This window comes from Aquarana catesbeiana, linkage group LG04, assembly GCF_042186555.1.
Source record: "Aquarana catesbeiana isolate 2022-GZ linkage group LG04, ASM4218655v1, whole genome shotgun sequence".
In the NCBI taxonomy this organism is placed as follows: Eukaryota; Metazoa; Chordata; class Amphibia; order Anura; family Ranidae; genus Aquarana; species Aquarana catesbeiana.
In genome coordinates, this window is record NC_133327.1 from 336,333,832 (window position 1) to 336,361,596 (window position 27,765).

Here is a 27,765-nt window from a genome sequence, read left to right on the forward strand (position 1 = left end):
ACTAGAGATCAAACAGTTCACTTACCATGCGTTCCATATGATCCTGCGTCCATACATTACCATATCCTATGGATTCATCTATGCATCATTTCCCACTGTGTCAGTACTGAGCCAGGTTTCGGTTTCAACCGCAGTTACAGCCCACGGGCTCTTTGATGAAAGCAGGTGATCGAAAGGTCGGGTAACCAGCTGGATGGCCTGGCGCTAGCGGCTGACACCATTTAAGCTAGGCTACAGTGAAGGGCGCCTTCCGATCATCGATCCCCGTTGGAGCGGGGCATGCCGTAATTAGCGTCACATGACTGTAGTGACGTCAATGCGTTTCACTGGAGGAGTAGCGTAGCTTCGTCTGGATGGGGGAGTAGCTGCTTGTTGACCCAGGTAGCCTTACCTGGGTTTCATCCTATTGTATCACAATGCCTTATATAGTAGCATGTTTTCATAAAGTATTCTTCAACTGGTTATCATTTTATTTGATATTTTTGTAATGATTGTTTTTGTCTGTATGCTAATTTGTTTACTGTGTGTTTGGCTGTTCTCTTAAAGTGAAACTAAAGCCTTGTTTTTTTGTTTTTTTTTCATTTAAAAATAACAAACATGTTATACTTACCTGCTCTGTGTAGTGGTTTTGCTGAGTGCCCCCACAGCAAGCAGCTTGCTATGGGGGGAGCCGAGCTGCAGCTCCGTGTGTTACATAGTAGGTGAGGTTGAAAAAAGACACAAGTCCATCAAGTCCAACCTATGTGTGTGATTATATGTCAGTATTAACTTGTATACCCTGTATGTGGCAGTTGTTCAGGTGCTTATCTAATAGTTTTTGAAACTAACGATGCTCCCCGCTGAAACTATCGTCTGTAGAAGGGAATTCCACATCCTTGCCGCTCTTACAGTAAAGAACTTTCAGTTTCAGGTTAAACCTCTTTTCTTCTAATTTTAATTAGTGGCCACGTGTCTTATTAAACTGCCTTCCGCGAAAGTTTTATCCCTATTGTGGGGTCACCAGTATGGTGTCTGTAAATTGAAATCATATCCCCTCTCAGGAGTCTCTTCTCCAGAGAGAATAAGTTCAGTTCTCACAACCTTTCTTCATAACTAATATCCTCCAGACCCTTTAATAGCTTTGTTGCCCTTCCTTGTACTTGCTCCATTTCTAGTACATCCTTTCCGAGGACTGGTGCCCAGAACTGGACAGTATACTCCAGGTGAGGCCGGACCAAAGTCTTGTAGAGTGGGAGAATTATCGCTTTATCCCTGGAGTTAGGTAATCTCCTTTTTAATGCATGCCAATATTCTGTTTGCTTTGTTAGCAGCAGCTTGGCATTGCATGCCATTGCTGAGCCTATCAGCCACTAGGACCCCCAGGTCCTTTTCCATCCTAGATTCCCCCAGAAGTTCACCCCCTAATGAGTAGATTGCATTCATATTTTTGCCACCCAAATGCATTATTTTACATTTTTCTACATTAAACCATGTAGTTACCCACCCCGTTAATTTGTTCAGATCTTCTTGCAAGGTTTCCACATCCTGCAGAGAAGTTATTGCCCTGCTTAGCTTAGTGTCGTACGCAAATACAGAGATTGAACTGTTTACCCCATCCTCCAAGTCGTTTATGAACAAATTAAACAGGATTGGTCCCAGCACAGAACCCCACTTCCCACCCCTGACCATTCAGAGTATTCCCCATTTATCACCACACTCTGAACTCGCCCTTGTAGTTTTCAATCCATGTACTCACCCTATGGTCCATGCCAACGGACCTTACTTTGTACAGTAAACATTTATGGGGATACTGTGTCAAATGCTTTTGCAAAATCCAGATACACCACGTCTACGGGCCTTCCTTTATCTAGATGGCAGCTCACCTCCTCATAGAAGGTTAATAGATTGGTTTGGCAAAAATGATTCTTCATGATTCTTCCACGTTGATTACTGCTAATGATACCGTTTTCATTACTAAAATCTTGTATATAGTCCCTTATCATCCCCTCCAAGAGCTTGCATACTATTGATGTTCGGCTAACTGGTTTGTAATTCCCAGGGATCTATTTTGGCCCTTTTTTAAATATCGGTGCTACATTGGCTTTTCTCCAATCAGCTGGTAGCTTTCCAGTCAGTATACTTTCAGTAAAAATTAGGAACAATGTTCTGGCAATTACTTGACTGAGTTCCCTAAGTACCCTCAGGTGCAAGCCATCTGGTCCCAGTGATTTATTATGTAAAGTTTCCCAAGTCTATTTCTAATTCTGTCCTCTGTTAGCCGTGAGGGTGCTTCCTGTGATGAATCATGAGGACAAACACTGCAGTTTTGGTTACTGAAGCCCCCCGATTCCCTGTGAAGACTGAGGAGAAGAATACATTCAATACCTTCGCTATCTCCCCATCCTTTGTAACCAGATATCCTTCCTCATTCTTTATGGGACCAATATGGTCTGTCCTCCTTTTTTACTGTTCATATATTTAAAGAATGTCTTGGGATTTTTTTTGCTCTCCTCCGCTATGTGTCTTTCGTGTTCTATCCTAGCTGACCTAATTGCACCCTTACATATCTTGTTGCATTCTTTGTACAGTCTGAATGCTGATGATGATCCCTCAGCCTTGTATTTTTTGAAGGCCTTCTCCTTTGCTTTTATATGCATTTTTACATTGGAGTTAAGCCATCCAGGACTTTTGTTCGCTCTTTTAAATTTATTTCCCAATGGGATGCACTGGCTAATGCCCTTATTTAATATGCTCTTAAAGCAAACCCATCTCTCCTTCATGTTTTTTGTTTCTAAGATCTTATCCCAATTTCTATCTTCTAGCAAGGTTTGTAGTTTAGGAAAGTTTGCTCTTTTGAAATTCAGTGTCTTTGTGTTCCCCTTGTGTTTGCTATTTGTGTGATTTATACTAAAGCCAATTGACCTGTGATCGCTGTTTCCTAAATTGCCCTGTATTTCCACATCCGTGATCAGGTCTGTATTGTTAGTAATCAGTAGATCTAGTAACGTCTTGTTTCTAGTTGGTGCGTCTACCATCTGACCCATGAAATTGTCCTGCAAGACATATAGGAACTGGTGAGCCTTGCAGATGAATGCGTGGTACCCTCTGCCCAGTCTATGTCTGGATAATTAAAATCCCCCATTATTATAACACTTCCCATCTTTGCTGCTAATCCAAATTGTGATAGGAGGTCCATCTCTCCCCCCCATGTCTCATTTAGACATGGATGCATGACCCACCCTCGCCCCCTCTCTCTCCTCATTGGCTCATTGACTTTGATTGACAGCAGCTGGAGCCACTGGCGCTCTGCTGCTGTCTCAGCCAATCAGGAGGGAGAGTCCCGGAGAGATGAGTCTCTCGTGCAACATCGTTGAATCGAGATGGGGGTCGGGAAAGTATTAGGGGTGCTGAAGGGGGCTGCTGCACACAGAAGGTTTTTTTTTATCTTAATACATAGAATTCATTAAGATAAAAAAAACTTCTGTCTTTAAAATCGCCTTAAAGTCCATGCTCATCTTTATACACGCTTTTAGGTTAATGTTATTTTATTGGCTTACAGTAGCCCTGAATACAGGCTCTAAAATGTGAACATCAAAATAAAAAATAAGCAGCCAACAGCTGGTTGTCAGCAACTTATAGGTGGAAAAATCTGCTAGATTTGTTAACAAACATGTTCAGTCTGCAAGATGTTAGTTAAAGCCATCATGAAATATTTTCATAGCAGCTCGGTGCTCATCATCCTAAAAATTTCAGAGATTGTTGAAAGTGTAAAATCCTTCCGAAATGTCTACAACAGTAGAAAAAAAAAAAAAAGAGTGATGTAAATGAGTAGCACATCCAAGTAATTAGTTAGCCTTTCATGAAGCAGGGTCACAAATGCCAGAAGGGAAATTCTTTGAAGCAGCATGGCAATACTCTATATCAATCACCAAATGTGACAGACTGATACTATATAAATTATGCATAGCCCACGGATCAATGCACTATGCTCACTCTCTTTGCTTTTTAATTTTTCTGTATTAGTTAATTTTATCAGGCTTGATATACTTTAATCTTATTTCAGGGTTGGTGTGCGTATATATTATACCATCACATTTAGAATCAGATTTTAGAACAGAAACTGTATCCCTTTTTTATTTATTTAATTTTGTCGATATACAGTACATGTATAGGAAATTAACTTAATGAAAATACAGGCGGTCCCCTACTTACAAACATCCGACTTGCAAACGACTCCTACTTATAAGCAAAGGGGGGCTACAGGAAGTGAGAGGAAATCTACCCCTAGGAAGGGAAATTCTCTCCTGTAAGTGTTATTATGGGGAAAAGGTACCTCTACTGATGCTTTATCACCAAGGCTTGTTTCTACAACAACCCAAAATTTTCAAAATCCAATTGTCATTGGGCAGAAAGTGAAGTGAAATCTTCTGAACAGGGGCACAGACAACAAAACAAACGTAACAGGGGTGTTAACCCTTCCCTATGCTATCCAAAAAGCTTAAAAATAGTTTTTTTGGCTGGAGCTACACTTAAAAAATTTACCTGTTCCGACTTATAAACAGATTCAACTTAAGAACAAACCTACAGTCCCTATCGTGTTTGTAACCCGGGGACCGCCTATAAATTTCTCTCTCATCCACTGAGGGACACAGTCTGTAATCTTCAGGTTATACTGCCACCTGCAAGATGATTGGACACTGAAAAACAAAATGACTGTAGGCTAGCTCAATTGCTAGTGACCTAGAAGGATGGATGTCTTTTCTGCAGCTCTGCTATGTTAAGACTAACTGATTTTTGCTAGCACATCTTTTGTCATTTTGTTTTCAAGACTCTTCTCTGCTGGATCTTTGTCTCTTTGATTGCAGCTTTCCAGTGTGGTCAACCTCAATTGGGTTTTTGCAGTACCGCATCCAGACCCAGCTGGACTGGATGTGCAGGTATAGTCTAGGAGTGACTTTTGGGCATGTAGGTTCCATGTAGGACACTTTACAGAATACGTTCTGGTAAAAACTAGCTGTGAAGTTTTTTTTTTTAGTTTCAGAGCTGTTGACTTTGTCTATAAAGACTCATTTAGAGAGTAAGCTGGTCGGGCCAAGTATCATTATTTCTCTGTTCCCGCTAATCTAGCTACAGAAGGGGTTAACACTATGGCACTAAGTGCTGGTGTCATGCGCTAGGTGGAGTGTCATGCGCATGTGCTCCTCACCTTTTTCCTGCTATATAGCATTAAAGGAGACTCTCCCTGCTGCTGCTCTTGCTTAAAAAGAACCATATAAGACTTTGATCTGTTCCTGCTGCCAGCTTGCAGTGACTTTGACCACCTCTAGCCTTTTGATCCTCACCTAATTCCAGTTGCCTGGGTTTCCTGAGTACCTGAAGCCTTTCTTCTTTTGTTTTAGGGATTATAATAGACAGTATCCACCACTTTGCTACTTTCTAATGCACATTATCCATTGCTTTGATGCTTCCTCTAAACTGGGTATCTTTGTACAATGCTATAGAACAAATAACGCACGCCATCATGTGACATCTTCATATAACCTGTAGAAAAAATGCCATTTTATGTGATATAGCAAGTCAATAATGAACGTTTGTGAGTACCATATTTTACTACTGTATTTTTTTAATAAGGCTGGGTACACTCTAGCTGCGGTCGCGACTCACAGCAAGGGGTCCGGTGTGCGTCTGTTCACCATTTCAAGTGTGAATCAGGTCTGAATTTATGGCTGAATTCGCACCTAAAACGGACCAGAAGACGCACAGGACCCTTCTGCAAGTCTGTCCATGGCCTCCCCGGATTCAAATTTGCATCAGTGTGAATCCAGCCTACAGGTTATATGAAGGTGTCACATGATGCTTGTGAGCTTTCTGTCTGTTTTATAGCATTTTACAAGGATGGGGAGCCAAGCCTGGGGGGTCTCCATGTGGAGGCTAAGGGAATGGAAATGGGACATTTCCTAGCACATTGAGAGGGAGAAGACTTTGTAGTGTGTTCCTTAGGCATATATACACTGATACAGAACCTCACTAAACAATAATATAACTAGAAAAAAGAAATGGTTCCCAAAGTATTAACAAAAATGCAAACATTTTTATTATGTAAAAAGAATGTACAATGATATTGTAAACAATAATAGGAAAATGAATGTAATAGAAAACAAATCATATTAGAGATCTAGCACTCAAGGTCTGCCAAATCCACAAGCCTTCTCAAAAAAAATTTGCCTCCTTAAGAAGATTTCAGATCGTCAGTTCTCTATTACAGCCAGTGCCTCCATGATGCCATAGGCTCCACCCATATTTTTTATGTGCTAATACTGTGGTGCACCAGATGAGTGTATATTAATTACATTTAACAAAGAGTGCTTTTAATTAAAACAGTAAGCACAATGATAGTGTTATTTTTTTATCTAAATGCTTGTACAGGGAGGAGGTGGATCAACCTAACCTGTGTGAGGATTCCAGGGAGAATAAAGTGTGGTGAGAAGTTCAGAGGACTGGGAGATATTACAAACCCCGTAAAGGGGAAGGTGCAGATAGACCTATTTTTCCAAATAGGTCCACAATCCCAGATGAGAGCATACAGTAAAAGGTGGTGAAACACATGCAGGTCATATAATTGGATTACTTCACTTGGTTTCAGGATTGATTAAACACTTTGGACTTTTTAATGAAGCTACTCCTATCCATTGCCATGAGATTCCAGGGGATCTAAATGTGGTATTTCTGTGCTTCAGAAACCACTATTTGAACCCATAAGAAACATACCGCTCTTTACTCTCACCCACATGGACTTTCTTGTAGCCATCACCTTTGCAAGGTGACTGACTGAACTGATGCATTATTCTGCAAGGACCCCTTTTTGGTTTTGCATAGGGGCAGCACCTCTGTCCAACTCGGTTTACCAAAATGAAAATCTCCTCCATTGGCTAGATGTCCTTTGGTCTCTGAGTCAATCTCTCCTCCACTCTCTTTCAGGAAGACTGATTCCTTTTTGTAATCCCAGACGGACCTATAAAAGTGCGCTAGCTCTTTGCTTCAACATCTCTAGGTTGCTTAGGTAGACCATCCAAGTTTATGGTCTCAAGGATCGGGTTCCACCCTTCCCTGTTAAGGTGCACTCTATGAAATCTATGAGTGCTGGAAAAGATACTCTGTGTAATGGTGATATTTTTGTATCATGGATTCATGTAAAGTGTTAATGTTAATGTTAGGTTTGGGGGTGTTAACCCCATTCTTGTTTAAAGACATCAAAATAGGCAAAGTGACAAGTTGTCTTGAAAGAACAACCTCCCAATATAACTAATACTTGCCTTCCCTTCATTTTCTTCCAACTCTCTTCCTTAGTTGAAGTCCAAACCCTGTGTAATACTCCTCTGCCATGTGACAGTGTTTGTATCTGCTGACTGGCTGCTCATGCCTGATCCTGGGACATAACGTAGAAGTTTCAATACAACTTCATATTTGGAAACACATGATTTTTCCCAATAAATGCAACAGAGTAACAAAGGGCTGGGGGGCTGTGGCAAAGGCAGTATTTGCAAGTGGTAGGTTTATTCTTTCAAAAGAAGCTGTCACCTTGCCTAAATGGGCAATGTGGAAGAATTTTTTTAACTATTTAGTAAAACACTTCCAAATAAGTATCAAATAAGATGATAAGCGATCACATACAAAAAAATTAATGGAGCACTGTCCATGGTCTATGAGGACTAAGTGTTTTTAAGGTTTTGCTCAAGTATGTTTTTTCTTTTTTTTTCCTCAGATCCACACGATGCCAAAGCTGAAGCACATGATTCATTAGGCATTCCTCTCTCAAGTATGTAGTACTCACACTGCTCAGAAAAGATTGCCCTTAAATGAGCACATCGTTATCCTGAACTCGTCTTGAGGACTTCCCTCTTCCAATTCATGAGCCAGCAGGATGTGGTCGCTGCACTGTCAGAACGCCTGCTTGTAGCTGCATACAAAGGCCAAGTGGATAATGTTGTGCAGCTTATCAACAAGGGTGCCAAGGTAGCAGTTACCAAGGTAACCAGAAACTGTGTGTTGCTTTGTAAACGTTTTTTCTCCTTATGAATAGAGATTTCACTTTATATATTTTATGAAAATAATTTAAAATAATAAGTGTAATGTATAAACGTGGAAAAAAAGGCAGAGGGCAAAAGACTTGTCAACAGTATGGCCTCTGGTTTCTCAACAGCTGATCCTTTCCCTAATACTTACATGACATGTCATGGCAAGAGAACAGTGAATATCACAGTAGAGTCTTCAACAAATCTCACTACAAATCTTCTAAGGCAGTGGTTTCCAAATTGTGGCCCTTTGTTTAGAAAGTTTGGAGACCCGTATTCTAAGGGCTCGTTCACATGTGTGTTGATGAAAAGCAATGCTCAATAATGCTCCTATAGCATTTATGATGTGTTTATGGTGTGTTTTCGTTGAGTTTTTTGAAGCCTTGAAAACGCTTCAAGAATGTCCATGAAAGGATCGTTCTTGTAGTGGTACTTAAAGAGAAAGTGATGTGGGAGAAATTATCTAATTTGATATGTTGATTTAGGGTATCTTCCCTCTCTGTCAACATATAAAGTATTCTGTTTTAACTCTCATTACTTTGTTTTAACTTAACTAGTTGTAGTGCATGACCCCAAATTCATTCCACAACTTAACATGAAAATGTCCCTTTCTTTCTAGTGTTAATTGTCACCCTTGACCCATCCTGCTCACATAGATAACTGTTAACTCTGCATGATTCTTAGTCCCTGTGGACTATGGTAAACCAGTTACCCATTGTGGATCCCTGTCCACTTTAACCATTAATCTAGGGGCTCAGTATAGGCGGAACCGCACCTTTGGTTCATATATAGCGCTCCTCTTGCGCTGGGCATTTTTGAGGGTCTCTTACCCTTCATTCCCTTACTTAATTTAATGCCCATAATGACTGGCCAGTCATCTCTACGTGTGCCTATACCCTCTTGCCTCTAAACTACTTTATCTAGCAGATGTACTACATATACCTGTGAACAGCACTATTCTTCCCTTTCTTATCTATAACACTCCGATGGACAGTAGACAGTGACAACATAACATATAACCACCAATCAATACAGTTCGATTAAGGGGAGTAAAATAGGTACCCTTTGTCCCGAAATTGTCTTACCGATCAAGGAAGTCTGATAACTCAAATGTAAGCAAAAGGTTTACCTTAGCCGGCTGATTATCAGAAATTCCCGGATTGTCTCAAGCTCCTCGTTTCGGATTCTCAGGGTCACCTGTAAAATCCCTCCTAGGCAAAGCTCACCACTTGACCAGAACATTTTATCCTCATATTGATTAGTGGTTCCAAATTAATAACTACCGCAGTAGGGAACAGACACAAAAGATACGCTCAGCATCTTTCCAAATAACTGTTATGCTTCATTATGACGCAATTGAAGGTTTTATACACATGATTACGTAGGCATCACATTAATATTACAATTGTACGTTTATGGTAACAAGGGGCGTTACATAGGCAGGCTAATTCTAATCAGGACAAAGAATGCAAACATGTACTGAAAACATTATTATTGCCGTGTGCACAGTGAGGGCAGTGTGAAATACATACAAAATAGAATACAATTATATACAGAACTTACAAATTTCCATTACAATTACAATAATTATATATAATGAAAAATCAGACTCATAGTTACATAGTAGGTGAGGTTGAAAAAAGACACAAGCCCATCAAGTCCAACCTATGTGTGATTATATGTCAGTATTACATTGTATAGCCCTGTATTTTGTGGTCGTTCAGATGCTTATCTAATCGTTTTTTGAAACTATTGATGCTCCCCTCTGAAACCACTGCCTGTGGAAGGGAATTCCAAACCCTTGCCGCTTTTATGCCCCGTACACACGGTCGGAATTTCTGACAGAAAAAGTCAGATGGGAGCTTTTCATCGTATATTTCGACCATGTGTATGCCCCATCAGACTTTTTACGTTGAAAATTCAGACGGACTTAGATAGAGAACAACATGTTCTATATTTTTCCAACGGAACAAATTCTTGTCGGGAAAACCGCTCGTCTGTATGCTGTTCCGATGTACCAAAAATGACGCATGCTCTGAAGCAAGTACGAGACGTCGTACGTGTTGTACGTCACCGCGTTCTTGACGGTCGGAATTTGGTGTGACCGTGTGTATGCAAGACAGCTTGAGCAGAATTCCGTTGAAATTCCATCGGAAAAACCTTCAGAGTTTATTCCGATGGCAAAATCGGTCGTGTGTACAGGGCATTACAGTAAAGAACTATCTGCGAAATTTAAGGTTAAACCTCTTTTCTTCTAATTCTAATGAGTGGCCACGTGTCTTATTAAACTCCCTTCCGCTGAATAGTTTTATTCCTATTGTGGGGTCACCAGTACGGTATTTGTACATTGAAATCATATCCCCTCTCAAGTATCTCTTCTCCAGAGAGAATAAGTTCAGTGCTCGTAACCTTTCTTCATAACTAATAAACTCCCTTTATTAGTTTTGTTGCCCTTCTCTGTACTCGCTCCATTTCCAGCACATCCTTCCTGGTGCCCAGAACTGGACAGTATACTCCAGGTGAGGCTGGACCAGAGTCTTGTAGAGTGGGAGAATTATCGCTTTATCTCTTGAGTTAATCCCCTTTTTAATGCATGCCAATATTCAGTTTGCTTTGTTAGCAGCAGCTTGGCATTGCATGCCATTGCTGAGCCTATCATGTACTAGGACCCCAGGTCCTTTTCCATCCTTGATTCCCCCAGAGGTTCTCACCCCAGTGAGTAGATTGCATTCATATTTTTGCCACCCAAATGCATTATTTTACATTTTTCTACATTAAACCTCATTTGCCATGTAGTTGCCCACCCCATTAATTTGTTCAGATCTACTTGCAAGGTTTCCACATCCTGCGGAGAAGTTATTGCCCTGCTTAGCTTAGCATCGTCCGCAAATACAGAGATTGAACTGTTTACCCCATCCTCCAGGTCGTTTATGAACAAATTAAATAGGATTGGTCCCAGGACAGAACCCTGGGGGACCTTTCCATCCCTGACCATTCTGAGTACTCCCCATTTATCACTACCCTCTGAACTTGTAGCCAGTTTTAAATCCATGTACCCACCCTATGGTCATTGCCATTGGGCCTTACTTTGTACAGTAAACGTTTATGGGGAACTGTGTCAAATGCTTCAAGTCTCGTATATAGTCCCTTATCATACCCTCCAAAAGCTTGCATATTATTGATGTTAGGCTAAGTGGTCTGTAATTCCCAGGGATGTATTTTGGCCCTTTTTTAAATATTGGTGCTACATTGGTTTTTCTCCAATCAGCTGGTACCATTCCAGTCAGTAGACTGTCAGTAAAAAGTAGGAACAATAGTCTGGCAATTACTTGACTGAGTTCCCTAAGGACACTAGGGTGCAAGCCAACTGGTCCCAATGACTTATTAATGTTAAGTTTTCCAAGTCTATATCTAATTCTGTCCTCTTTTAGCCACAAGGGTGCTTCCTGTGATGTGTCATGAGGATACACACTGCAGTTTTGGTTACTGAAGCCCCCCAATTCTCTTGTGAAGACTGAGGAGAAGAATAAATTCAATACCTTCGCCATCTCACCATCCTTTGTAACCAGATTCCCTTCCTCATTCTTTATTGGGCCAAAATGGTCTGTCCTCCCTCTTATTGTTCATAAACTTAAAGAATTTTGTGGGATTTTTTTTTGCTCTCCCCCGCTATGTGTCTTTCGTGTTCTATCTTAGCTGCCCTAATTGCACCCTTACATTTCTTGTTGCATTCTTTGTACAGTCTGAATGCTGATGATGATCCCTCAGCCTTGTATTTTTTGAAGGCCTTCTCCTTTCCTTTTATATGCATATTTACATTGGAGTTAATCCAATGTAATCCAGTTATCCAGGACTTTTGTTCGCGCTTTTAAATTTATTTCCTAATGGGATGGACTGGCTAATGCCCTTATTTAAAGCGGAGTTCTGCTAAAAAAAAAAAATTAAAAGTCAGCAGCTACAAATACTGCAGCTGCTGACTTTTAATAATCGGACACTTACCTGTCCCAGGGTCCAGGGATGCGGGGGAGCGAAGCCCCGCTCGTCTCCCCCTCCTCTCTGCGGCGCCAGCATTGTAAGTGTGGGCACCCAGCTGTGGCTTCACAGCCGGGCACCCAATGCGCAAGCCGCGCCGCACTCCGTGACTGGCCGGACACTCATCTGGGACCTGTGACGTGTCCCAGATGATTGCTGAGAGGGAGGGGGAGAGGTAATCTCCCTCCTGGTGCCACGGTGTGCCGGGAGGAAGTGGGAGCTGGGACCCTCTAAAAAGAGGGTCCCGGCTCCCCCCCCCAAAAAAATGACATGCCAAATGTGGCATGTCAGGGGGTCATCTCCCTTAAAGTGAAAATTCCATTTTTGGGTGGAACTCCGCTTTAATATGCTCCTAAAGCAAACCCATCTCTCCTCCGTATTCTTTGTTCCTAAGATTTTATCCCAATTTATATCTTCTAGCAAGGTTCGTACTTTAGGAAAGTTGGGTCTTTTGAAATTCAGTGTCTTTGTATTTCCCTTATGTTTCCTATTTGTGTGATTTATACTGAAGCTAATTGACCTGGGATCGCTGTTTCCTAAATTGCCCCTTATTTCCACATCCATGATCAGGTCTGTATTGTTGGTATTTAGTAGGTCTAGTAACGCCCTGTTTCTAGTTGGTGCGTCTAACATCTGACCCATGAAATTGTCCTGCAAGCCATTTAGGAACTGGCGAGCCTTAGACAAATGTGCGTTTCCTTCCGCCCAGTCTATATATGGATGATTAAAATCCCCCATTATGATGACACCACCCATCCTCGCCCCTAATCCAAATTGTGATAGGAGGTCTGTCTCCCCCTCCTCCCCCAGGTTAGGGGGCCTATAGCATACTCCCAATATTACTTTCCCCTTAGTTTCCTCCCTCTCTTTATTGCTCTTCTGCTGCTCGGAGGACAGTTTTTCCCAGTCTAAGGATAATACCCACTTGGTGATTTCTTACGAGAATTTTTTGTGTATGCTTCACAATAACGCGGGATACATGGGTTGTATAGTTCCGGGTGCTGTTCCATCACTTCTGTGAGTACTGATACATTTATATTATCCCTCATGACACTTGCTGATATTTTCTCTTCCATATACTGACACTTGCTGACACAAAAAGCTTTGCCACTGACCATAATGCTCAATGCCTCTGCTTCTACCTGGCACTGGCTGTGTTGCTGGCTGGCTTGATGCTTTTGCCCGCACACAGAAGTAAATGGTGTTAACACACAGCTGCTCTGTAAAAACCAGGAAGTGACTTGAACTGCCCTGTCACAGTTCTCTATTATTTCCCAATGCATTCTGGGATATAGGAGCCTCCACTGTCTCTTCTCCAATGCCCAGCTAACACTTCATAAATGCTTCACTAACACAAAATAAAAGCTCTAGGTGCTGTTAAGGTGTGGTTATAGAGCATTACGATTGAAGTCAATGGAGGTGGCTAACGAGCATCAATGCCTCATGAAAGTGACATGCTCCTTAATTTTTAACATGACACAACACATTGCTACAGCTTCTGTGTGAACAGAACTGTGTGGTACCATTGTAATATATATGGTAGGCCTTGACATGTAGTTATGAGGCTTTAGAAATTCCAAATAAATGCTGCATACATGCATGGTATTACCATACTGTGAACAAGCCCTAAGACTAGTAGTCAGAGGCTGCACTTCTTTAGATTTCAGACTGCTATATACAGTTTTGTCTAGGCATCCTCAAATACCAGGAAGTACACTGCAGTTTTTGGAGGAATTCAAGACAAAAGTATTTTTATGCCACTGCTTAAGCACAATAACATTTCTAAATGCTCTTTGTAACATAGCAGATCTTCACTGTTTGGCCCCTTTCACACTGGGGCGGTGTGCAGGCGCTATTGCGCTAAAAATAGTGCCTGCAAACAGACCTGAAAGTGCCGCTGCTTTGTCTCCAATGTGAAAGCCCCGTTCCCGCCCCAGTGTGAAAGGGGTCTTTGAGTTCAGGTCCACTATAAGCACCTGAGTACCAGCCTGTAAAACGCCTTCATTACCAGGTAATTTTTCAGTTTCCAGTGCTGTGATATTTGACTGACAATTACTTGATAGTGCAACACTTTATCCAAATGTTTTTAGATAATTGTTTTGAGACATATAGAACATTTGTGGGTGGTATTTAATAACCACTGTTTTTTTTTTTTTCTACTGTATAAAGGAACACATATGAAAAATGATTACTTTCTTTTAAAATCAAAATTCCAGGACAGTATGAACAACACCCAAACATGACCACTTTTTGGGAAAAAAAGGGGATCTCGTTTTTTTTGTATCAACGTTTTTTGTACATATTTTTTAATATGGTAAAGGGGTTAATATAATGGAGATCAGCAGTATAGGAGAGGAGGAAGGGTAAAAGAGTTCAAATTTATTTTTAGCTTATCCTGTCCTGATGTGTACAGTACACAGGAACTAATGAATCTAGTTCCTGTTTCTTGTTATAAGAGGAAAGATTAGGCACACAGACATAAACACTATATTGTTTATATTTGTGTTTATATTTGTGATCACTGTGATTGGTTTCTCTATGACCAATCATAGCAATCTAAAGGTAAATAGCCACTGAAGTCGGCTCTGTACACAGTATTTGTGAGGATTTCTCGGTTCACAGGCATTAACCTGTGTAATGGGTGCTAATAGTGCCTTTTCCAGTGTCATTTATGAATGGCGCTCAGTTAAAAACCCTCCACCATTTGAGCATTTTTAGACATATCAAGCATTTAAACAGTTCTATTTACCCGTAATCTGACTTGCCAATACAATGCTTAGGTACAGATTCAGCTGTTTGGAGGTGCAACTTGCCGTGGGTGAGATGATAGGTGCCAGCAACACTAACTTTTGTAGGACAGATTTACCAATGTGTTGGAAAATCTCTGAATATCCTGGCTGATTATCTTTTTGGTTACCTCCTTAAAGAGGAGTTCCACCCAGGGGCTCCATTAAAAAAAAAAAAAATTAAAAGTCAGCAGCTACAAATACTGCAGCTGCTGACTTTTAATTGGACACTTACCTGTCCCTGGGTCCAGCGATGCAGGGGATCGAAGCCCCGCTCGTCCCCCCCCCTCCACTCGTCGGCGCCGGTATTTCAACTGTGGGCGCCAGGCTGTGGCTTCACAGCCTGGCACCCACTGCGCATGCGCGAGTGGCACCGCGCGCCGTGATTGGCCGCTCAATCACCTGGGACCTGTAATGGGTCCCAGATGATTGACAGGAGGGAGGGAGCAGAGTCGAGCCCTTCCTGTGCCGAGGGGGAAGTGATGTCACCAGCCCAGGCAAAGGAAGAGGCAGACTACGAGGGACCACCTAGCAAAAGGCATTTGGAGGTAAGTAAAAAAAAAAAAAAATATCCAAATTTTTTTTTTTTTTTTTTTTAGAATTTTTCAGGTATTTTTGGTTTTTTGGGTGGAACCCCACTTTAAGCTGGGTGTACTTTTTTTTTTTCGGCTCAACTAGCAGGTTGAATGAAAAAAAACCTGACAGATGCCTGTATCAAATACAACAATGTGTGCTATGGGTATCTCTCCCACTGCACTATCATATTCTGATAGGGAGACTCCTCACTTCCCCTCTCCAGAATACACTGATCAGCACTGATTGAATATTGGTTTTCTAGTAGGACTGTTAGGCCCCATATACACTATTAGATTTTCTGCAGATTTTTGTCTTCAGACTATATCTAATAGTGTGTATGGGGTCTTAGACAGCAGCGGGTAATTAACCCTAGTACACAATGAGAAAAACATTTAAAAAAATGTTTTTAGAGTGATTGTCCGATAATCTGATCGTTAGTACACAGCTTTCAAGAGCCGATCATGACAGTTCATGCAAAATTATCCTAAGGGACAAGCATAAACATTTTCTCCTAAGATAACAGAACAAACTATTTTCATTTAATCAGTACAGTATTGGTCCGTAAAAAAATCGAGTGACCAAGACTGTGCATGCTCAGAAACAAAAGAATACATTACAGTACAATACATCACACGGTGCATCATTGCGGGAAGTTGTATTCTGTCTTATGAGAATTTTTGTAACTCTAGTAACTTATTCGTTTTTGATATGAGATTAGCATGCATAAAAAAAATGGATGATCATTTGTCCGATATTCTCATTGTGTGTATCAGACTTTATACTGGCTTCTTTTATACAGTCAGCGGTACACATGTTTTGAAATTGGCTGGCTCTGCTGACTGACGTCTGAGAATTGAAGATTGTGAAAGACCACAGGTAATCTGTATGTGAACAAAATGGTCTGTCTGAGCGCATAGACAGGTCTCCATCTGGGAGTTTGATGTAAGATCTGGGAGATTGTGAAAGACCAGAGGTAAGCCTCGTACACACGGTTCGATTGTCATATGACCGAGCGTCTGATTTTCGTCAAAAGCGCGTGTGCAGGATTTTGTCTAGCATACTAACTATCTGCAAATTGTCGTTTGACAAGCACGAACGTGGTGACATACTATGAGAGTATAAAGAGGAAGTTCATTTCTCCAGCGCCACCCTTTGGGCCCCTTTTGCTAATTTCGTGTTAGTAGAAGTTTGGTGAGCGTTAATTTGCACTTTTTTGTTAAGATATTTTGATTTGGATGGCAGATAGCACCACAATAAAAAAATTGTGTAGAATAATACTTGGCTATGTATTTTTCTTCAAATGACAGTTTGGGAGTAGGCAGTTACATTAAAAACAACACAATGGAAAATTAACAAGGGACACCAACATAGTTGTATCTTTGATCTTAAAAACTACGAGATAATGGTGTTGTGGTAACTTCCCCAAAAAATCAAACAACAACCATAATATTAATATTATTTATATCACTACAAAACAAATGCCTTTTAAAATACGTTTGGCATAACTACATCAGTATCACCAGCAAAGCAGCTTCATTATTATCCCATTAAAGAAGATGAAAATGTGCACTGCATTTCGACATTTCCTCAATTGCCGCGCCACAAATGTTAATTCTAGATTACAAACAGTAGTTTACAACTCTTCTGGGTCTTTCCTTGATTCCGATCATGCGTGTTTGTACTTTTCGACATTTGTGTGACGATTTCTGTACTGACCATCCGAAAATCAGACGTTGAGCTGTCATTCATCAAAAATTTACTAGTCTGCTCATCCAGCTTTTGACTGAAGAAAAATGAAAATCGGATGTCGAAAGGAGCATACTAACGGTAAGAATTTCAGACGACAGGCCGTCAAATGACAATTCCCTTCCAAAATTTGCACCGTGTGTACGAGTCTGTAGTCTGGGTCCAAACAGACTGGTTTGTCTGAGCTAATAAAGTAGCAAACTGTATATGAGCAGGCAACAGGTCTAGTGGGGACACAGAAGGAACCAGTTCAATAGAGAGGCTGATTGGGGCAACTATGTTCCAAATCTGGCCATACACATTTTTTTTCTTGTTCTGCCAGCAGGTTGAACAGAGGAATCTTCCCCACCGGGACATTCTCTTCTTAGTGGCTGCAGCTTATTAGGAAATGTTTTACAGTATGTTCCTTTGACAGACTTCGATAAACGGTAAACTACTGTCAAGCAAGGATGCTGATCGTAATTTGTTCGGTTCCTGCTGAATTGGCTGGCCAAATTTCATTCAATGTATGGCCAGCTTAAGGAGGATTAGACAGAGCTGGGCAACAAAATAGTCAGGGGGCTGGAATGCATTTAGGTCCTTTGTTGGGACGAGTGCATTGAACTATATGCCCATGTGAATGAGCCTTTATGTTGAACAACCCCTGCAAGGGCAGAAAACTGTGTTTTTACTTCGATGTTTGGATGAATAAAAGTGTCAAAAAGCCCTAAAATGTATTCTGGGGAGTGGACTGAGTCTTTGGAAAACTCTCCATTTTAAGTTAAATCTTGAAATTGGTAATGCTGTCACAGTTTAAAAATAAAGAGATTTACAAAATAACAAATTTTAACTGTAAAGTAATTGAACCACAACTAAAAGCACAGCTGTCAAGGTGACTCATGTTAGGTAGATTGTCAATTAACAGTGTGTCAAGAAATGTGACAGTTAGCAGTCTGTCATGTGCCTTATGTTGCTTTGAAAACTCACACATTCTTTACAGAGTTCTAAAATAAAAGTTGGATCTTGAAATGCAGATGCATTATTTAAGGGTTTACTTCATCATTAGCAAAAAATATGTGGATAAGTGGTGTCTATAGATAAAAACAAACTGTTCAGCTCTGATTAAAGTTGAATAATAATAATAATTATTATTAATATTCTTATACAGGATTTATATAGCGCCAACACTTTACAACATGAGGGCAGACAGTACAGTTACAATACAATACAGGAGGAATCAGAGAGCCCTGCTTGTTAGAGCTTACAATCTAAAAGGGAGGGTCAAGTGATACAAAAAGTAATAACTGTGGGGGATTGTCTGATGGAGAGGATAAAAGTACTATTGTAAGGTGGAGGCAGGATATGCTTCTCCGAAGAAAAGTTTTTTTAGGGAATGCCTAAAAGAGGACAGAGTAGGTTATAATTAAGCAAAAATTGAGGGTAGAGAAGTCCAGGGGATTCATTCTGAATAGCACCCCAACGCACCGCGCTGACAGACTGCTGTGCACTGTGATCAAACAAAAATGCTACTGGGTACTAACATTTATAGGTAAAGTTGATCCAGGGAAAATCCGATTGCCTCTTGGGGGATCAGGAAGGATTTTTTTTCCCCTGCTGTAGCAGATTGGAGCATGCTCTGCTGGGGGTTTTTGCCTTCCACTGGATCAACTGTGGGTATAAAATTGGGAATATTGGATTGTAACATAATTTTTAAGTTATTTATTTATTGTTTTTAAGGTTTAACTGGATGGACTTGTGTCTTTTTTCAACCTGACTAACTATGTAGCTACATGCACCTTTTTTTGGTATGCTGAGCAGCCCATTCAAATGATTGGCCAACTTAACGCAACACATTATAATGCGCAACATGTGAATGGGCCTTTACATTACTATATTCTCGCTAACAAAGGTTAAGATGGATTGTTAGCTAATGTTGGTTAGTGTCAAAAGGGGATAACATTTATTTTATTGCAGCTTACCAATTCGTAGATGTGATGGCTGCATCCATTTTCCTTTTTTAAGCTTTCATTCTTCTATTTTCATCTGATGATCCTGCCAGTAAGTTGTTGTTTTTCAACAGAACACGCTGTCCTGTGGATGCAGCAAAAAGGGAAAAAAAAAGTTGCTGTAGCTGCTTAACAAAGTGTAAGCTGGAGTTTGGCCTTGAAGTGGAGCTCCACCCAAAAGGGGAAGCTCTGCTTGTTTGCTCCCCCCCCCCCTCTGTTTTTGACAGGTACCCTCTCCCACTTCCAGGGGACTTTGCCACAGCGAAGTACACTGGAAGTTTAGCCCCCCCTTCTCCTTTCCCTGCTGCTGGGCCATTCACAAAGCGCAGTGGGCTTCGAGCTGCAAGACTTCACTGTTGGTTTCCCTTACAAGAAATGGCGGCAGCACCTGAGAGCCAATTGAAAAATCTCTGCTGGATTCCAGGACAGGTAAGTATCCTAATATTAAAAGTCAGCAGCTACAGTATTTGTAGCTGCTGACTTTTAATTTTTTCTGAAGGAGCCTGGAGCTCCAATTATTGTGTTAGTGTATCTATAGCTGCTAGTACATCTAACATTCTCCTTCCCGCAGACTGATAATGCGGTTGTCCAAAGGTGCTCTCGGACTCATTCATGCTGAGTAGGGATTCTCTAATACAGGTGGTGTGTTACTGGCCAGATCACCAGGTGAAAACAGAGAGAAAGAAAAACTAAAAAAAGAAAAATAATGCAGCCGCCCCATCTAAGGATTGGTAAGCTGCAATTTATTATATTCTTAGTTTTGGGGTGAAGACTGCTTTAAATAAAAGTTCTGAGCTTAGGGTTTTTTGTTTATTTTTTAAGTTAGGAGCCATTAAAATAACTAGATGCAGCCAGCCAACATCTTTATAATGTACACTTTCTTTGTAGATGTTAAAGAGATTATATATACTTACACTGTTCATTGTTTGAGCCCCCAAAAAAGTATAGTTTTTTTGTGCGCCCCCTTAACTAAGTATAGAGTGAATCAGTGAAAACTGATATTTCATCATGGGATTTAACATTTTGCCCTGTTTCAGAGGTGCAGTACTGGCACAGAGCTTTGCAGTAGGTTTATTAAATGCGGAGGCAATGTCAAAAGAGACTCCGTATCTATGTTTAAAATAAAATATATATATATTTTCAGTATAGAACACTAAGGTATATCCGTAATGCTTGTAACAGGTCCTGAATGGACAGCATTTGTTGTTTAGTGTTAACATAAAGTTTGCATTGAAATGAACATACCTAACAGAGAGGACTTTATGGCAGGTCACTGTGACTTCATTCAACTGTGCAGAGATTTGTGCTACTGGTAATGTGAGCCATGAAATGCCTCTCCAAGGTGTCATAAATGTCAGCATCCAGCATTTCTTCAACACTCACCTTGGAGGGGCTCCATTAACAACTATAGACTCATGCTGCTTACATTACTGGACTGAATGTAGGAATTGTAGAAGCTATATGAAAGTATATTTTCTTTTCCTACAGCCCTATATAGGCTCATTTCAGTTACAGTCCTACATAGAAGCTGTGTATTTTTGTGTACTGCAGGTAAGCCCCTCCACATTAGGTTGCTCAGTAATGTATAAGTCACATGCGCTTTTCTAGTAAAATAATTGGTATTGAACAGTTGCATTGTTAAATGAGTTGACTGCATTACAATGTCATTATTGATTATATCACTTTGGATGTGTACTAGAGGTTTAACAAAGAAACTTTAACTGGATCCTGTCATAGAAGTAATAATACACTGCCTGCTTTTCAAAATATTAGATAACTGAATTTAAAGCCGTTATAATGTTTTTACTATATTTGGAATAAATGAACAAAAAGCAAAGCTGTAATTTCTATACTTTTCCAAAGTAGTGAAACTGTAAAATAATAATAAAAGGCGGGTTTTAGCATTTTACAAGGAGGTTGAAAGTGTTAGTAGAGTAGTTCTTTTATGACAAGTTCACTTTAAAGGGTATGTAAACCCTAATGCCCTGAATACACGGGCGGACTTTTCGGCATCAAAGGTCCGATGGTCTTTCCGACGGACTTTCGGAGGACTTTTGACGGACTTCCGACGGACTTTCGAACGAACGGACTTGCCTACACACGATCACACCAAAGTCCGACGTAATCGTACGTGATGATGTACAATCGGACTAAAATAAGGAAGTTGATAGCCAGTAGCCAATAGCTGCCTTAGCGTCGGTTTTCGTCCGTCGGACTAGCATACAGACAAGTGGATTTTTCGACCGGACTCGAATCCGTCGGAAAGATTTGAAACGTTCCAAATCTAAAGTCCGTCTGATTTTTGACCGAAAAAGTCCGCTGCAGGTCCAATGAAGCCCACACACAGTCGGATTGTCCAACGGATTCGTCCCGTCGGACCAGTCCGGTTGAAAAGTCCGCCCGTGTGTACACGGCATTAAAGGATAAGTTCACCTTTTTTCACATGTTACATGTTACACCCATATTTGTGGCATAACTTGTAACATGTTTAGCAACCACCCCCCCACATTGTGACAGTAGGTGGGGTTTTTCTCCTTGCATCCGCTATCACAATTTGAAAACAGCGCAGAAGTGCGGGGCTCCGCACACAGAACCATGTCATTCACTCACAGTTTCCTTGTCAATTAATGTACCATTGTGGCAGAATTGGTTTAAAGTGAAATAGCCTTTAAGGTGGCCATAGGTGATTCATTTATTTTATTGGTTCAGCCATAGGGCTAAATGAAAAAAAAAAAAAAAGAACAAGTTCCTTCATCCACACAAATGAGGTGGGTGAAGAATCCCCCCACCACTACCGGGATACTGTATTCTGACAGTGGGGCACTGTCTGTGAACTACAGAACAACCTCCCACCATTGTTAGGATAATGAAGGGGGTGTTCTATATTCATCAGCTAGGGGGACAATGTTAATCCTCCATAGATACAGTATAATGAGCAACCGTTATCACTCTAGGAGAGAAAATTGTGTTATTGGCAGGATTAACAGGTGAAAATAAAGGAAACAAGCTTGAAAAAAAAAAAAAAGAAGAATGCAGCAGCCACATTTAACTGTTAAGTTGCAATATAGGTACATTCTGTTCTAGGGTTTAGATAAGCTTTAAGCTGTTTTGTTATTTAATTGAGAAAAATTAGCTCAAGGGTCCGTCTAAATTTGAGACTCTAAATGCTCTCTACATTTCTGTTCAGGAATTGCAGGCAGATTTGAAGCTACTGCCACAGTGGCAAGCCTCGGATTTGAAAGGGTCTCCCTTATTCCCTCTCTAGAGGATCCCTCCGATTATAGAGAGACAGTAAAAGTAGCAGTTTGATTAATGGTAATATGAAACGTGTTAATCGCTGAAGCATGTACAATCCACTGCTCGTCTTTTACTGATTTTAAAAATAATAAACAATTATTTATAACAAATTGTATGTGAAGAGCAGTGCTGATTACAATGCAAAACTACTATCATTAGAAATATTTTAGGAAAAAAAAACATTTGCAGAGTATGTTTAAAATACACTAGAAGCTTTCATTAAAAGGGAACAACTGGTTTGAACACATCATAAGGAAAAACTAAAGCTTTGCCAGCTACACCTTGTAGTTTGGTGGACATGGTCAATTCTAACTACTTGAAAACTTGTACTTTTCTGACTGGAGTGTCTTTAACAATAATAAAGAACTTTGAGGCAGATACTTTGCTTGCATTCCAGGAACTTGATTTAGGTAGTCATTTGTGACCACAACGTATACACAGAAATTCAATTTCAATAGAATTCTTGGCTCCCTCGTGGCTCAGTAAATATAAACAGTCATAAGCAATTTGTGCAGCCTGAGAATGAGCAAGTGCAGGTCTGCCGTGGTCATGTAGTGAGGCCTATAAAGAAATCCTCTCCATCCTGTTTACTTACATTATTTTGACCACTTCTCTCAACAAAAGATTGTTATATAGTGTTTGGAAAAAGATCCAGTTTTCTGACAATTACAAATGATATTGCTTATATACTGTATGTAGGTAGGGATGAGCTTGATGTTCGGGTCGAACATAAGTTTGATTCGAACATCGGGTGTTCGCCCATTCGCCGAACAGGGGTGCCCCATAATGCACTGCGAGATCGCAGTGTATTGCTGTATGTTGATTGGCCAAGCATGCACCTGACGTGTGTGCCATTTGCTTCAGTGAGTGTGCCATTATCGGCGGCTCCCGCGCACATGCGAGGGACTGACGTCATCGCGGCTCTGGACAATCACACCAACGGAGCTGTGTATGGGCACCACAGTGGGGGCTTCGATCTCAGGTGAGTATTACATAATGAGCCAGTATGCTATGCATACTGTCTTGCAGGTGTTAGTTTTTAAATTTTTTTTTTTAAGTGGGTTTACACCCACTTTAATGAACAAATAGGATGAGCAATTTATGAAGATCGGGTCAATCCAGAAAAGATTTTCACTCCTCCAAAAATATTTGCTGAGCTCTATCCAGTGGGAAAAAAAATCTCTTAAAAGTGTTCTGCCTAGTTGATCCTGCTGTCTTAGTCTTAAAGGGATTGTAAAGGCAGAAGGTTTTTTTTTATCTTAATGCATTCTATGCATTAAGATAAAAAAAACCTTCTGTGCTCAGCAACCCCCTTCAGCCCCCCTAATACTTACCTGAGCCTGTCTTTATCCACTGATGTTGCAGTAGTGTCTAAGCTGTCCGGGACTCCCCTCCTGACTGGCTGAGACAGCAGCACGGCGCGGTTGGCTACCGCTGCTGTCAATCAACATCAGTCAGCCAATCAGGAGAGAGAGGGGGCGGGGCCAGGTCACGGCTCCGTGTCTGAATGGACAAAGAGAGCTGTGACTTGGCTCGGGTGCACCTGAGAAGAGGAGGATCGGGCTGCTCTGTGCACAACCAACTCCAGAGAGCAGGTAAGTATAACATGTTTGTTTGTTTTTTTATTATTATTTAGAAAAAAATAGACTTTACAATCACTTTAAACAAAAATATCACTGTACCAACTGAAGATGCTCCTTCATTCTGGGATTCTGCACATAGGAAGTTTGAAATTCTCTTAAAGGCTCTCTTTACACTTGCAGGCCCAACTCTGCAACCAGCTATCATTGTGTTTTCTGTCTGTCAAACTGCAACTAACTGGACTAGGGCAATGAATAACCAATAAAATCCTGTATTCCAGCACCATGTATTAACTGAGCAATTACAGAAATTACAGCGATTACCTATTGTTCTGCTCTTGTGTGTGGATGCCCTAGAAAAACTAATTACACAAATTTCAAGAATGGCTCTAACTTCCATTTATATGTGCAGAATCTTATGGCTCAAACCCTGGCCAGTGGAAGCTGCTTGTAAAAGATGGCTCACATTTATGCGCCTTGAAGGAAGAGGTGTCTTTTCTTTGGCATTTGATAAATTCATTAAAGATGTCAGAGGAGAGAAGGTTCTTCTCCCACAGTGGAAAATTACAAACCCTCTTCTCAGGAGCCTCTACCTCTTCAAAACACAGAGCACCTCACTCCCCTACAGCTCGCTACTCAGCTACAGGCTTTGGCCCTTCCTTCCGGCTTAAGACTTGGGCCACAAAGCCCCCCAAATCTTCCCTAAAGCCCTCTTCCCAATAAAGGGGTGCCCACACTCCTAAGAGTTGGAGGATATTTGTTACAGTTTGCCTCTCTGTGGGTCACAGACGTCCCAAACCTAGAAGTTCAATCGGTGGTTTCAAAGGGGTACAAAATAGAGTTAACCCCTTCACCAGTTTCTTCTCTCAAATCATCCAAAATCTATCTGACAGTCAGATTTGCAAAATGTCCTGAGCCATCTCTTGTTCCGGGGAGTAAAAGTGCCAGTACCCCTAAAAATCAGGTTCAAAGGTTTTTATTCAAACCTGTTCATGGTACTAAAGCCCAATGATGATATTTGTCCTCTCCTGAACCTAAAATAACTCAACTCAACCTTCAAATTCCAAAATTTTGCATAGAATCCACAGGGTTAGTTATTGGCTCTCTGAGACTAGAGGAATACTTGGCATCTGTAGACATTCAAGATGCAAATTTCCATTATCAACCTCATCAGTGTTTTCTACACTTTTCAGTAGGAGATAAGCACTTCCAGTTTGTTTTGCTGCCATTTGGCCTATCCTCTGCTCCCAGAGTATTCACAAAGGTACTTGCATTTCTTCTGACCTTTCTCAGAACTCTGGGCTTCCAGGTTACAGGTTATCAAGATGACCTTCTCCTGAAGGACTAATCTCCCTTCCAGCTATCTGCAAACATGCACAGGACTTTAGACTTTCAGTTGGGTGATCATCTTCCAGGAATCTGCTCTTTAACCTTCTCTTTGCTTGGAATACTTGCACCTGATCCTAGACTCATCCCAAGCAACGGCATTCTTTCCAAAGAAGAAACTGCTTTCTCTCAGAACCCATGCTCGGGATTTGAGGTGAAAAAGACATTCCTCAGTGAAATTCTTTATAAGAGGTCTCATGGTAGCTTTTTTTGGGCTGTCTCACTTGCCCAATTTTCTACCTATCCAACACAACATTATGTTGACCTGGTACAAGCATGCTCCTTCTCTCAACCTAGGCATGCTCCTGTCAAACAAAGCACTACATTTCCTAGCTTGGTGGATCTCTAGCAAAGCCTTGGCAATGGAGAAGTCTTTCCATCCTTATAACTGGAAAGTGATGATGATGAAGGTGTGTTTCAATCCCTCACAGTTAAAAAACATGGTCGGTGAAGCTAAGCTCTCCATGAACATTCTGGATCTCAGAGCAATAATGATGACTTTGCAGCACTGGACCTCCTTTTTGCAGGCCTGAAGAAGGAGCGCATGCTCCGCAAACGCGACTCCTGCTACTGACCTACTCATCCGACCGGAAGTGAGTCATCGATCGGCATCCCGGGCTTCTGAGGACAAGGAATCGTCGGTATCCACCAGCGCAACCCGCTCCACATTTCCCACGTCTTTGCCTCTGATGGTCTCACGGCTGGACATCCCGTTGGACTCTCCTACGGATTCCCCGTGGACAGCTTACTTTGGTGTAATGCTTACCTGTCACACATTTTTATGAGTACCACACATCCTGTGCTAAAATAAATTGTATCTTATACTGCACTTTGTGTGGCGCTTTCTTGTGCTTTCTCCTCCATTACACAGAGTTTTGCTTCTTACACTCCATGGAAGCTGCCTTCAAGTGCTACTCACAGACTTCATGGACTACATTTAGTCACAATATTATAACATTGTTGTTTCTCTTGCTATATCAAGGCGTGCAATTAGCCAGGTGGATCTCTTCCTAGTTGATGTAAAGCGCCAACTTTTTCCCATTTAATACCACAGCTGGGGCTTACGTCAGCCCCCAAGAGGGCACCAGGAGTCATGCAGCCTTGAAGGAATCAAGCCAGATAATTTATTGGATGGAGAAGATCTATTATTTTACCTGGAAATCTTTCCTTGACTGGTGTGAACACAGACACTTCAGTCCCAGAAATTACTCTGTGCCTCGCATTCTGGATTTCCTACAGTAAGGACTCAACCAGATCCTGGTCTGCAGCACTCTGAAAGGACAGGTTTGTGCCTTCTTAATTCTCTTTCAAAAATCTCTGGCTTTGGCCTCTTTTTTCAAAACCTTTTTTCAAGGTATATCTTGGATCAGACCCCTTTTGCAGCACCTTGTATTTTACTTGGTTCTCTCTGCCCTGCACAAACTACCCTTTGAACCCATCAGGGATTTCCCTTTAGATGACTGCAAAGGGGCCTTCTTGGTTGCTTTAATTTTCTAAGGTGGTAACAGTCTTCCACTTCAGTGAAGGCATAGTCGTTACATCTTTGTACCCTATTCCAGAACACCCAGAGGACATTGCTGTTCATTGCCTTGCATAGTCAGAACCATCAGTCTACCTTAAAGCAACAGCGTCTATCAGGAAGATGGTCTTCCTGTTCGTCCTACTCTCAGGACCTTACAAGGGACATCCTACTTCAAAGTCCACCATTGCTAGAGGGATAAGACAACTCTTTGCAAGAGCTTACACTCTAAACGCAAAAACTCCTGCTTTGCTTTTATGTGTCCACTTCACCAGGTTGATTGGTGTTTCCTGGGCATTCCAGCCATATGTCTCTATAGTCCAGCTTTGCAAAGCTGACACCTGGTCCTCTGTTTACAGTATACCTTCTCAAAATTCTACCAGGTGGACGACCAGTCTTCTACAGATGCAGGTTTTGGCCGCAGGGTTTCTTGCAGCGACAGTCTGAAGTTGGGTCTGTCTGTTGTTGGCACGGTTCTGTTTGCCTAGTTGTTTTCAACCCTTCTCATTCATTGCTTGGGGATATCCCAGGATCTGTGAATACTCAACCTGTCCTGTACAATTAGGAGAAGAGAAAAATGACTTACCTATGAATTCCATATTTTGGGGTTCAGCACAGAACACAGTCCTCCCTCCTTTCTCTTCTTGAGTTACTCTGCATTGCTTACTACAAAACTGAGGACTCACATGGGGTAGAGATATAGAGGGTGTCCAGGGGGCATCCTCAAAAGCTTTGTCAGTGTCCAGTCACCTGAACGGTCATGGATACTCTCTCTGCCTGTGCCCTGTACTGCAGTTTAAGAGGTAA

General features: G+C 41.2%; 1 protein-coding gene across 5 annotated transcripts in view; it reads left to right on the plus strand.

Annotated features, from left to right (window-relative positions):
* Window positions 1-27,765, plus strand: part of ANKRD6 (ankyrin repeat domain 6) — a 345,397-nt gene that overhangs the window by 192,859 nt on the left and 124,773 nt on the right. For all 5 annotated transcript variants that reach the window (XM_073626931.1, XM_073626933.1, XM_073626934.1 and 2 more), the window contains exon 3: window positions 7,742-8,007. In XM_073626931.1, the coding sequence (XP_073483032.1) occupies window positions 7,888-8,007 (120 nt within the window). In that variant the 5' untranslated portion in view covers window positions 7,742-7,887. The remainder of the gene's footprint in view (window positions 1-7,741; window positions 8,008-27,765) is intronic.